The 12,916-nt window shown below is 38.6% G+C and overlaps 1 protein-coding gene across 1 annotated transcript; it reads right to left on the minus strand.

Annotated features, from left to right (window-relative positions):
- Positions 1 to 7,474: 7,474 nt before the first annotated feature.
- LOC140038919 (putative F-box protein At1g67623) lies at positions 7,475 to 8,710 on the minus strand. The gene is made up of 3 exons (XM_072084526.1): positions 8,586 to 8,710; positions 8,324 to 8,486; positions 7,475 to 7,882 (listed from the first exon to the last, which is right to left on the minus strand). The coding sequence occupies exons 1-3, from the start codon at positions 8,708 to 8,710 to the stop codon at positions 7,475 to 7,477; spliced, it is 696 nt and encodes a 231-aa protein (XP_071940627.1).
- Positions 8,711 to 12,916: the final 4,206 nt, after the last annotated feature.

Below are 12,916 nucleotides of genomic sequence, written 5' to 3' on the forward strand. Positions count from 1 at the left end.
CGAAGCTATCAATATTGCATTCGTGTGAATTTAACAAAATTCTGCTGTTCTACGCAAACCAGACACTGAAAAGCTATGGAAGTGGGTGTAATGAACAATAATTTCATGTTAACAATCAATTGAACACCAAACCAAGAGCACCACCCAGCAGTCTTGCTCTGCTACAAATTGCTTCCATACCCTGCACGTGTCTCTATACCCATGGCATATTTACAAGAATATAATAGCAGTATTTGCTGCAAGAATCATAGAATCCAGCCAATTACGTTTTCTGCATGAAACCGTTCAACAATAAACACATCGCTTGCACTGTCTACACAAACACGACTCTGGGCAAACTACGAACTTCCCATGAAATTTCTCCAGTTTCAATATTCCAATAATAGACTGAACCATTTTCTTCATGCAAGACAACCTTCCAGCCTGAAGTCACATCCCCAACAAGGGGTATGTCCAAGCTGCTGGGTATGTTACCTGTTCCGTCAAACCATTTGCATCATGGGAAACATCTGTGCCTGCGTCATGTGCATCCCTTCAATAACGTATTCCAATTTGTCCAACGAATGCATCAATACAGTCCCACAAAAGTATTGTAAGTTCTCTAAGCCTGTCAGCAGCATAAACATCCCCATTCAAAAGTGAGGCAATCTTAAGCTCCTAGTCCAGCGGCTAATTTTCACTATCCAATAACATATTCAACCAGGGGTTAGCTAAAGGAATACATTACGCATACAGACTTCGTGTTGGTTAACAGATTCCATTGTTAGACTTTATTTTGGTACAAACGCAAAGCAAGGAGCCTAGCTCAATTAATGTCAACCATTGCTCCCTGACCAACTGTTAGTATTGCACGTATCCAAGAGGTTAACCAGACGGACAGATTTAGTGAGTGACATTTAGATCCTTAATGTTTAGACGAGAAGTTGCCAACAAACAATTAGAATGAAAACAGGCTAAACTTACTATATGCCAACGTTTGTAGCAGGAGTATATGGCTGATGCATCCTGCATTTGACAGCAATTACAGCCATTATCTGATAATTTTCCTCATGTGCATTCGGGAACCTGCAGACAACATACGTCATTCCCAACTTCGACATTTTTAGAATTTGCATAAAAAAAACTCAGCGACGGCCGTTTGCAAACAAAAATAGAAGTAAGGGAAGAAAGTAGTACCAACATATATGAATTAGACAGGCCCAGTGTCTCACTAAAGCACAACAGTCTTCCAATGGTTTGGAGAAGCTTCCGTATAGTGAACGGTCCATAAACTGATCTTTCTCAAGTTTTACAACAGTCTTTTTTTCTTGCTCTGTGCATATGATCAGACGCAATTTTAGCTATCATAACGAGGTGTTGAACTATTGTGAACATATTCCTAAACATGAATGCAATGGATACCTCCGGAGAATATCTGTTTGGGGCTTCCCGTTTGCGCGTCACTTGCTTTGCTGTGTTCTGCAGTCCAAGCTTGCTGACAACATTAACATAAAAGTTCCAATCCACACTGCCTTCTGTTACGGGTGATTGTCCAAAACGGTTTCGCTTAATGAAGTCTTGTACATTATCAGCACTGGCCAATTTCTTCAGGTGTCGTACAAAATCTCCTTCAGGATCTGCAAATAAGTTTTGTATCAGGCTAGCTAAACACCCTGTGCTTACCGTAGCAAAAGCCACATTTCAAAGCATCGCGAACCGCGTCTTACCCAAATAATTGTCTTGTACAGTGTAACATATATAAGAGGTGTGGAAGATGGCATTGTACGGCTGAAGAATGAGTAATATGGAAACAGTTAGCCCTGATCATGTTATTTGTGCATACCGGAACATATACAACATAACGATCAGTGGGTATAGTGCACTTACAGAATTAAGGAATGATTTATAAAGAGAATCATCGACTAATATCGTGTTAGAGCTGTTGTACGACTTATATTCTCCCCACACATGTTTCAGGTCCTTGAACATCACCGCTTTATCTGGATTTTCCCTAAGGCTGGTTTGTGTCATAGTGCACCGCGACTGATCCTGCACAATATTGATTGTTCCTGACTTTCATTTATCAGAAGTCTTATACACGGACTGACTACACACAATCGAAGTAATTTGTGAATGACATCTCACCTAAACAAATAACAGTCTCTGCTCCAAACGTTCATTCATTTTTTTGGATAGACTGTCCAACACTGGTGGAATATTGTGGCTGCAGAAAACACAAATGTCTTGAATTCCAATGATAATAGAAAAACTTGTGGACGTTCCAGTTAATGAAGTAATTCAAATATAGGTTGGCGGATACCTTAGCTTTGATGACCAAACAGCCACCTCAAAATATGACAGACACATCTTGAAAAATTTAAAGCAATGTGGTCTGAAGTTAAAGTCCTGATTTCTGGTCATCCTTGTAAATGCACTGCCCAGAAGCACTCCATTCAAATCAAGAATAAGAAGCTTCTTCTTTGAATCATTGGCGGACGCAAGTTCTGGCGGGATTTTTGTTACCCTTGTACCTTCGACTGGGGAAAAATTGAAGGCATACAGCATTTCAGCACATGAATTTTGCATGTGAGATCCAATTTGAATGTCATAATACGAAATCAAACAAGAGGAATTGGAAAGTGTAAAGCAAAGTTCTGGGGTCGAGAATTTATTACAATGTCGTCAGCAGCAGCCCTACAATAATGGAATAGCGGGAGTAGAAAAGCAATTTCTGAATGCGATGGTCACGAAGAGATGCATCGGAACAGAGGTACATACACTTTTTATGGTTTCCTTTATACAATGATTAATTTCATACCAATAATTTGCTACAGCCCTAAAGAATTTAAAATTTAATATTACCTTCATATGCAACGAACCAATTACAGTAAAGGCGAGACATAATGTACCGTTCCCTGTTTCCTGATGCCCCACATCCTTGGTAGCATCATCTTGCAAATCTCCTCTGGTTACAGCCTCATGTGCCTGTTTATTTTCTATCAGGAAAGCAACATAAGCAAACGGGTCCGTAAGTTTCCCCAAAGCGATCTCCCAGGCAATAAATTTTCTAGCAATGACAACATCAAGCTGTACATACATTCAGAAACAATGTCAGACGCAATAAAGTGAGCTTGCCACAAGGGGTTGTCCATTTGTGCACTTACAAATTGTGGCCGACACCCTTTTGCCCAACATTGCGCAAATTTCAAGATGAAAACCCCGCAACTTGCCGCGTCTGTCTGTTTTAGTTTGTGTTTTACAAGAATAAATGTCCAGGGTTGATTTTCGTGGAAAATTTCCATTAAAATCCATTCCTAAAAAGGAAATAAATACAGCAAGTATAGAATGTTAGAAATATGTTACCTTCTTCGAAAATGAAACTAAGGTACGATTTTGAAGTTTACTCACCACAGATTGCATCAAACCTTGGTAGAAGTTTTTGTAATTGTCCATAGAATCAACAATGTACATTTCTTTGTCCTTGACATGTGTAATCATGAGCAACCAATGATTTGAATAAATGATTGGAAAAAAAATCTGCAATCGCATACAACAAGCAATGTCAAATGTGTTAAAAGCTAAGGCATATTAGGATGAATCCAATTCCACTAACATGCAGCTGCTACTCATATTGTATAAGAATGTTAAGGCGAGAATGATAGCTAATGTTTACCTTTTCAGGATTTGTCATGGAGTCATCATTGCTTTGATCAACGAATGTCTTTTTGGTTGCGGGAGATATGCATGGATAGTCTAACACGTATTTCAGCTACAACGAAGTGATTGAGAAGCAAGTATTAGGTCCACATTTTGCAAGGCACAACAGCACATACAATAATTTTCCTTACGTACCCAAAACATAGGATTGAAGAAAAAAAATTGCTTATATTCTTTCTGGAGTAAGTGAAGCTACTGGGTCACAACCTTCACAGAATGGAACAAATTCAAACATTCAATAAGAGTGAAAATACAAAGCGAGATCAGTGAACATGGTAGGCCTGTGCAATCGCATAAAAAACTTACTTTGTCATTGAGACATGTCTCCTGAAGCATCACTTGCTCCAGTTCTTCTCTTGTAATATCAAAGAGATGCTGCCTATCTAGTGTACTAGCACAGCTGTGAACAATGATTGACATGATTACAATAATCAGATGAAAGCGAGATCATTGTTAGCCATTGACAGTACCGATACATTAACATACATCTGCGGGACGAGTTCTCTGACATGAAAGCATACGGCTTCTTTCAATTCATCAGGTGCTACGCCGGAAGCTTGTGGTACACACTGGACAATAAAGGTATTAGCACATATAAAGGGGATTACAGGAAAACGCAAGAGCATGTCTTACATCTCGTAAAAATGGCAATGTCTCAAATCCGCAGTCCTTCACTTCGATGACACCAACCCTTTGTAAAATTTGTGTCACTTTATTCACAACCTAGTCATACAAATATTGTGTTATGCTCCTGTGTTGCCATCGAGAAGAAGAAACAAAAAGGAGTAAAATAACATTGTCACATACACTTGCCCCTTTTCTGGTTTGTTCAGATAGTATGACAACATCTTCAAGGTGTGCCTTTTTCCCCACAACCGGCCGCACCTCGACCCCAGCACACTTCCTCCCCTTATCCATCTCTTTTATTTCTTCAACTTTTCTATTCGCTTCCCCAATCTGACCAATGACAGCAGCAGAGGTATAGGATTTCTTCCATATTCAACCACCATCTTCAGCTTTGAATGCCAGTTTTTTGAAGTACGATACTCCCATTTTTTGGGCGTAAAATCCTTTGTCAACATGGTCAGCCAAGAATGGCACATTAAAGCGCCTAAAGAGCCTGGTCAGCAACATACCAAAAGGGAGATGTGTTCTTTTATTCTCCCTGCTCTTAATCTTCCTAATCCTGTTGAGCATTGTTGCAATGATCAAATTGCCTATGTTGATGGGTTGTTTGTGTAACATATGCCACAATATAACTCTTTCTAATGCACTAACGGAAGTGATACTTCCGGCTTTAGGTACAATGTTGTGAGTTATTATTAGATGTAACAGTCGTGGCAACACTTTCATATACGGCTCATAAAACTTAGTTTTTTTGCCCATATTCATAACTCTGTCACCATTTTGCCTAATCCATCCAAGAAATTCTAAGTCATTGTACCCCTTCACAGCAACCTTATCTACATTCTTTGCGCTAATCCGTTTATAGTCAACAGTGTATCCACTGTCAACCAACCCAAACTCTGAACACAAGACCTCAGCAGACAATTCCATGTGTACATTCCTAACCACAGAACGCAGAACAGACTTCTGCTTATTTGCCCTACAGTTAGCATAGAATTCCCTAACCATTGCATCATAGCACTTGTCATTATTTGCCATGAAATTTAACAAATTTTGGCCATTAAGATATTCTGTGATATCGATACACTCACCAGCGAGAGCTTCTACGTCAACCCACATGCTTGCATACACTGGAAGACTCATACAGGCCTCCATGTTACTGCCTATACTTGCTTCGGGATGCGATTCAATTGTTGAGTACTCTGAGCAACAGAGGAAGCGAATGCGATAAATCCGATTTATTTGGACCTTGCCGCCTAAACCTCTTCGAACTGCTCCAAATTTCAGAAGGGGGGGAAAGTTTAAACCGAAGCTTTTCAGTGTGTTTACACAACAACGGAGCTTTTGATGGGCTTAACAGGAGAAACGATGTGAAGTTCAACAAAGACAAGCTTTTTGTGGGATAATTGATCAGGCGGGGACGGACATGGAGGGGAGGCAAACCCGATTTAGTCAAATGAAAATCAACCCGATTCGGTATTCAAGCGTGTATTCCAAGCGGGTTATGCGCAAGCCAAATTACAAAGGGTTATATTACAATCTATTCATAATAACAAATGTAATTATGTATTTATATAATTTATTAATATTATAAGGGATACTTTCAGAAACCTCCCCTGAATTAGCTTATGGAAAAATCAGAAAATGGATAATTTATGGACGAAAGCCAAAAAGAGCTGGCGTTTTATTCAAGAACTTGTTTATTTTCATTTAATCCGATAAATAAATTTGTTTACGAAAAAATGGGTACTCTTTTCTTATAATAAAGGAAAGCCATAAAGAACTGGTCTTTTATTGTAAATCGATTTTATTTTTATTTTACCCGATAAATAAATTTATTTATGGAAAAAAGGGTACTCTATTCTTATAATGGAGGAAAGTCATAAAGAGTTGGTCTTTTATTGTAAATCGATTTTATTTTTATTTTACCCCATAAATAAATATATTTATGAAAAAAAGGGTACTCTGTTCTTATAATGGAGGAAAGTCATAAAGAGCTGGTCTTTTACGAGAAAGTGATACTTTACAGAAAGTGGCCACGATTTGGATTATCAAATTATTCAAAGAAAATTTAGAATGAATTTGTTTATTTAATTAAATAATTATTATACATATTTATGTTATGCATTGTATAATTATACTAATATATTATATGAGTATAAAGTATATTATATATTTAAAATATTTTTATAAATGTATATTATAAATATTTTTATAATATATATTTACATATTACTATTTATATATATTTATAAATGTATATTGTATGTGCATATAATTATAATATATATGTGTATATAGTAATAATATATTATATAATTATAATGATTCCTATTACTTATACGTATACTAATATATACTAAACATTATAATAAATATATACTATACTTCGTACCATATAATATATTAGCATAATTATATAATGCATTATATGAATATATATAATAATTAATTAATTAAATTGACAAAATCATTCTAAATTTTCTTTGGATAATTTCATAAATCAAATCATGGTCACATTCTGTATAGTATCACTTTCTCTTAAAAGACCAGCTCTTTATGGCTTTCCTCCATCATAAGAACAGAGTACCCTTTTTTTCATAAATAAATTTTTTTTTCAATCTAATCTAGCACCATTTCCTATGTAGTTAGTAAACTTCTCACTTCAATACAGTATCCGTCACGTAGATCACTGCTGAGGAGTTCCCTCTTTACCTTCTAACTATCATCCTTTATTCTTACATTTCATACACTTTTCTCTACAACGGTGTTTTGTTGAGTTTGCATATGTATGTAGTAATGTATTGAAGGTACTTTTACGTGTATATGTACATTGCTAAATATAGACCGTAACGAGCCCTGCAGACTATCTCCCAATCTCCTCCGACGACCCTAAAAAACCAATCGTATTTCAGTGTGCTAATCTTTTGTTAACGCACCGGATTTTTAGAAAATCGTCATACTAACTTCATGAATGATTCGATCAAATACAAAACATACAAGGGCCAAGATAAGCTATTTACCTTTTCATACCAATAATATTAAGAGAGTAAGAAGTAGCGGTCAATTCAGTTGCCAAACATAATTAATTTGTACACGATGGTGACAAATTTGTGCAGTAAAAGGAGTTCTCAACATTCAATCTTATACACTAACGATAAGGTAGGGCAGCACAAATTGCTCCAATTTCTTCATCGCAAGTGCAGCCTTCACATGTACTCTTATCCACGTCATCGGCATCCATAGGCCATGAAGATGTTTTCCTGTCATATGTCATAGCACAACAAATGGGCGTTGGGTTTAGAAACACAGGATTCTTGACCCATATCATCCTCAGCAGCGCTCGTAAATTGTCACGGCAAAGTTTCACTTTGCCTTTCAGAATTCTGGATTTCTTCATCCCACTCAGCAGTAAAATACCTTTGCGCTTTAACTCATCCCCACCAACAAAGATGTAAATTATTCCTAACGCATATGCAGCATCGGCATGGCCTGAATTGGCAGCTTCTTCCAGGCATTCCAATGCTGAGTCCTCATGCTTGTCCGTAAAATAATCAACCTAAGTAGTGCAAGGTTGATATTACAGTGTTGCGTAAAACTGATTGAAATATTAACGAAAAAGTTAAAAAGTGCAGGCGGAACAGTGGCTGCGGGACAAAAATTATTTACTGGGGCCCAAAGCTGCAGTAACCTGTTGTAGGCCAATCTTTTAGGGGTAAAGTGTGTAGACCCAAATCACAATGAAGTTCAAATGAAAGAGATGATGTGAGGTTAGTCTAGAAATTTTGTAACTCAAGTATGCTTGTGGAATATTAGTTCATTACTATTCCATTTAAAACATTACCGAATATTCCCACTTATTGCGTCTTACGTTCCAAAGCAACCCAACTTGTCGTAACATTGAGCAGGAGTTATACTGTACATGACTAAATTGTTCATTACCAACTTCAAATGAAAAGGCAGAATATTCAAGCAAACGGGAGATCGGCCCGATGCTTACCACTCTTTTTCGATACAAGGCTTCTAGATTTTTGCTTTCTCTACACTTCTTCAAGAACCTCGACAGTTTGTCATTTTTTTGCCACGGAACGATTTCAAACTTGTCGAGTGACACCCGCTGGTAAATGTTGTCTGCCTCCGAAACTTCGTAAAACAACTTACAGCTGCAAAATAAGAGAAATGATCCATTAAACTCAAACGAAAAGCACATGTCAAACAAGAATGTGCCTCTTCCTGTTTGTATCATCAATAGCAGAACGAACCATAGTTTTGCCCGAAAAAGATCAGTGGATGAAGAAGATGCGACACATGCAAGCACCTCGGATAGCACCTCGGTCGGAAGGGAGAGGATGGAGATTCTTGAACTCCCTTTTTGTTCGTTGGCCATGTCCAGTTAACTCCTTTTATTGGGCATAGTTGAGTGAATCCCTGAAAGCCCCAAGAATGGAGTAAACTTCAAACAACAACTATTTCCTAATAAAATCCAATAATGATTGATCAGGTGTAATATCCCGAATTTCTTTACCCGAAGATAACACTGACGGTTTGTGCCCTTGCATGCCTTCAAGTTTCGCAACATGGTACAAGTAACATTCTGTAGTAATTATTGAACAGCCGTAACATCCCTACATATGATCATTGGAAGTTATTTCAAACAGTTTCTGGGAGACCGACTAACCGTAGCGATAAACGAACAGAAATGGGAAAGTGGCGACTTCTCCTGCAAACGACGCAACATTCTGTCGTCATAAAACTGTCATCCGAAACAATTTTACAAACCGACCAACGTATCTGTCAATACGGTTAATTCATCGGAACCGTAACAATACACCGATACCAAGGGAACATGAACAGTAATGAAGTACACGTACATCGTAAATTGGCGGACGTTCATCGCAGAGCAAAGGAGGTTCCACAGTGATAAACAGGGAGGGTTAGTTCGTACCTGTAATGGGTCGTCAACCAGCTTCCAGAAGTCGCTAGCACAGATTTGGCAGACAGGTCCGGCGGGATAAATGGCAACCAAAAGGTCGCGTCTGATGCATATACTGTGTGTTTGACTGACTCCTCGTATGCTACCACGGACGTCCTAACTGGAACCCATTAATTGAGAAGAGGCATAAAAAGCTGGTGTTTATTCGCCAAGTGGGGTAAATGGCATAAAGAGCTGGTGTTTATGCTCTGTAAGGCTTTTTTCTATTATAAGAACAGAGTATTATTTTTTGTTATAAAACTAATAAAATGAAATACTATAATTGAATTGAAATATGAGAGAGAATGAGTAGAGGATTGTACCTGTAATGGATTGTAACTTTCTATATACATAATATAGCAATAAATCATGAATTAATCCTCTTGGTAATACAAAGGGATATCCACACTTTTAGTTGTTTCATAACATTTTTTATTTTATGTAACTTTCACATATTTGATTTATGTTACATAGAAAACATACTAGGTTACATAGAGCCGGTATGTTTCCCATAATAAGCCGGTACAATACATATTACAAAACCTGTCAATTTTCCATAAAGAATTGGTATGTTATGCGTTATTTCTTCTTTTTTTTTAACTTTCACATATTTAATTTATATTAAATGCATAAATTTAACTTTCAGAAATTGGCACCAAATTACTTCTTCTATTGCCGCCAAGGAGTAATAATTTTTTAATCACCTTCATTAGATATGCAATTTCTGTTATTCTAGTTAAATGTAATTACCAACCAGCAGATACATTTGTCAATTAGTTAACGTAAGTAAAATTTAAAAGGTGATATACTAATATTTTTACGAAAGGAAAACTAATAGGTTTTGTATTTAACATAAATTAAATACGTGAAAGTAAAACAAAAAAGGTAATTGCCCATAATATATCCGTTTTGTATAGGTTTCCTCTACTACGAGTTTCTTCCTTTTAATTAGTTTAATTAGTTACTTATTTTATGTTAAATAGATAACCTACGAGTTGACTTAAAATTTATGAAAATCGACATTTTTCCTGGCACATCTGGTGCTTACAATTTTTTGTATTGTACTTATAACCCCTCAACTTTAGTAATCATTCTAATAATTTATTCTTCTTTCAATCTTCTACTAATACAAGGACCAAAGGGGCATCCATGGAATAAAAATACCTTCTCACGCATGAAAATAAAATTGTAATCAGATTTGGACTGCATTGTTACCAAAAACTCAAAAGTAAGGGAGGTCAGTGAAATTTTGAGAACCTGAAGGGATGCCAGTGAAATTATCAGAAAGCTCAGGGGAGGTTTGTGAGATTATTCATATTTATTGTATTCGTTCCGAAACATCAACTACACATGATGGGAGACTCCAAGTACTTAACCAAACAATAACCTCATTCCAAACCCAAATGTGTTGACTACTGTCGGGGAAAACCTATTCCCTCCAACCCCCAAATTCTTGTTAAAGGCGCTGTCCGTCGACACCGTAGGAGTGCCGTGTCCTTGTGTTTGGCAGAGATAAAGTTTGGCGGTGTAGCGGAGGAGATTAACCTTTGCGAATGGCTTCTTCATCTTCAGCCGGGTCGGTCAATAGCACGGTCTGGCCTACGTTATATTGCAATTGTGGTCGAAGCTGTGCAGTTCGTGTTGTTTGGAAGTCTGAAGCAAACAGGGGGCGCCACTACTATCGCTGCGCTAACGCCCTGGTAAGTTCTTCGATTGAACTGTTCCGAACAAAAATTTCGGATTGCTAAGGTAGTTGTATTACAGAGGCCCTGTCGAACGTTCATTGGCTGGTGTAATGAGTTTGCACGAGCAACGGGGTTTGAAGTTCCCGATCCCGCCCCCGTCACCAATACACCCGCGGCGGAGGTGTCTACCATCATAGCTGAACTGAGAAGCATGCAAAGGAACGTGACAATCCTTAACATTGCTGTGGTAGCTGTGGTGGCGGTAGTCCTTGTTCTGGTTCTGAAACCGTGAATTAATGTGTTGGCATTGATTGCATTCCCTCCAAACCCCCCATGTACAGTACTGGACTATGGTGTCCGTAAGGATAGAATGGGCATTTAGGCCCGTTTACAGCCTCTTGTATTTTTGGTTGCTACTGCTGTGGCATTGCCTTTTGTCCATCCGTTGTCAACCGGTGGTTGCAGCATGTGCGACTGAGTTGGCCCAACCGGCGGAGTGTTACTGTTTAAATGGTGATTTTGCGTTATATAACATACTAGGTTTCCGTATTTGGTTTTTGTTTACATTGTGCATTATGTGGTTTTTCGAAATGCCTGTTCCCTTTGATCCCCGAAATGTGTGTACGGATGGGGTACTAGGGATCGTTGATTGATCGATGAACGTCATTAGTCACTGGGATGGCAATCGTTGCGTTGTTAAATATGAACTTCAGCTTAGCCAGGCAACTAAACAAGCTGAAGCTTACGTACAACCAATTGGGATGTGGCACAACATTGTTAGGTTTATCACAGTGAAATTTGTGGAGTTGAACGACGAAACAAGTTCTTACTTATATATTAGGATTTAAGTACCTCCGCTTACATATTCGACAAACGGTGCACTCCTAATTTTCAGGCCTTGCATATTATCATCCCCTAACCCCTACCTTTCATACGCTAACAATCAAAACCATGCATGGTACGCCCAACAACAGCAAGGGCCATGAACAAACAATAACCCACCATCCAAATATGATGTTGAACAAAAAAAATTAAAAGCACACCGCTGTACCTGCGAACGTTCACTCGAAACGCTCCAAAATAAGACCAAACATAGGGTTTAAGGAGGCAACCGTGGTAGCTACCCTGAAAAAACTGCGGTATTTTTTGCGCCGCACAGTGAGGAGAAGACTGTCAGTAGCATCTCTGTCTTCAAACGTGATCTCTACAGCTGATGGATTCCAGCAAATGGTTGCGGTGTGAAGGTTGTCCGCAATGGCAACGTTTCGTGTCATACCGGCGGGATACCCCTGTTTAGCCAGAAACCGTGTTACAGACCAGTCTTCAAAGTTGGCGCCGAAGAGGATCCACACGTCGGTATGGAGCAGTGGTTTTAGACCGAGGAAATGTGCAACAAATTCCTCCTTGCCCACAAACTAGGCATTGTAGGTCATGATGTAAAACGCCTTCAGGTTCTGCATAAGGGGGAGTGGACGACGGCGCCACTTGACCAGCGACCGGAATACTTCCTCGTTCGCAATGAGGTTGCGAACGGGGATGCAAGACACCAGCATCGACTGTGGAAACTCCGCTCCGAGAAACCTATCTAACCGAACCAGCGCTTCCTCAACTATCCACTTCACTCCAATGTGGTGAAGTGGTAAGACCTCATCTTGAAAGTAGCCGACCATGCCTCCGTTGTTCAGGACATGTATTTCAGGAAGTCGTCCAAGTGCCATGAGTCAGTCTGGAAAAGGATTATGTTACGAGGAGGCAGGAAGGTTTAGGGGTTAGAACATACAGAACGAAGCGAATCTTTTGTCTAGTTACATGTTACAGGTGGTAAAGAAAGATGCGAAACTTATAGAATGTGGTTGCATGAAGCTGAAGCGGGGGGTGAATGGACATGCAAGGAAGAAGTTTAGTTGTGTGAAACTCTTATAGGAGGAGATATGGA

Source organism: Coffea arabica, chromosome 1c (assembly GCF_036785885.1).
Source record: "Coffea arabica cultivar ET-39 chromosome 1c, Coffea Arabica ET-39 HiFi, whole genome shotgun sequence".
NCBI classification, from domain to species: domain Eukaryota; kingdom Viridiplantae; phylum Streptophyta; class Magnoliopsida; order Gentianales; family Rubiaceae; genus Coffea; species Coffea arabica.

Coding starts and splice junctions, on each gene's coding strand:
- LOC140038919 (XM_072084526.1), bottom strand. CDS start 8,710: ATGGCCAACGAACAAAAAGGGAGTTCAAGAATCTCCATCCTCTCCCTT. Junction 8,487..8,585: donor CTTTTTCGGGCAAAACTATG/GTTCGTTCTGCT, acceptor CTTATTTTGCAG/CTGTAAGTTGTTTTACGAAG. Junction 7,883..8,323: donor CCTTGTATCGAAAAAGAGTG/GTAAGCATCGGG, acceptor TGCACTACTTAG/GTTGATTATTTTACGGACAA.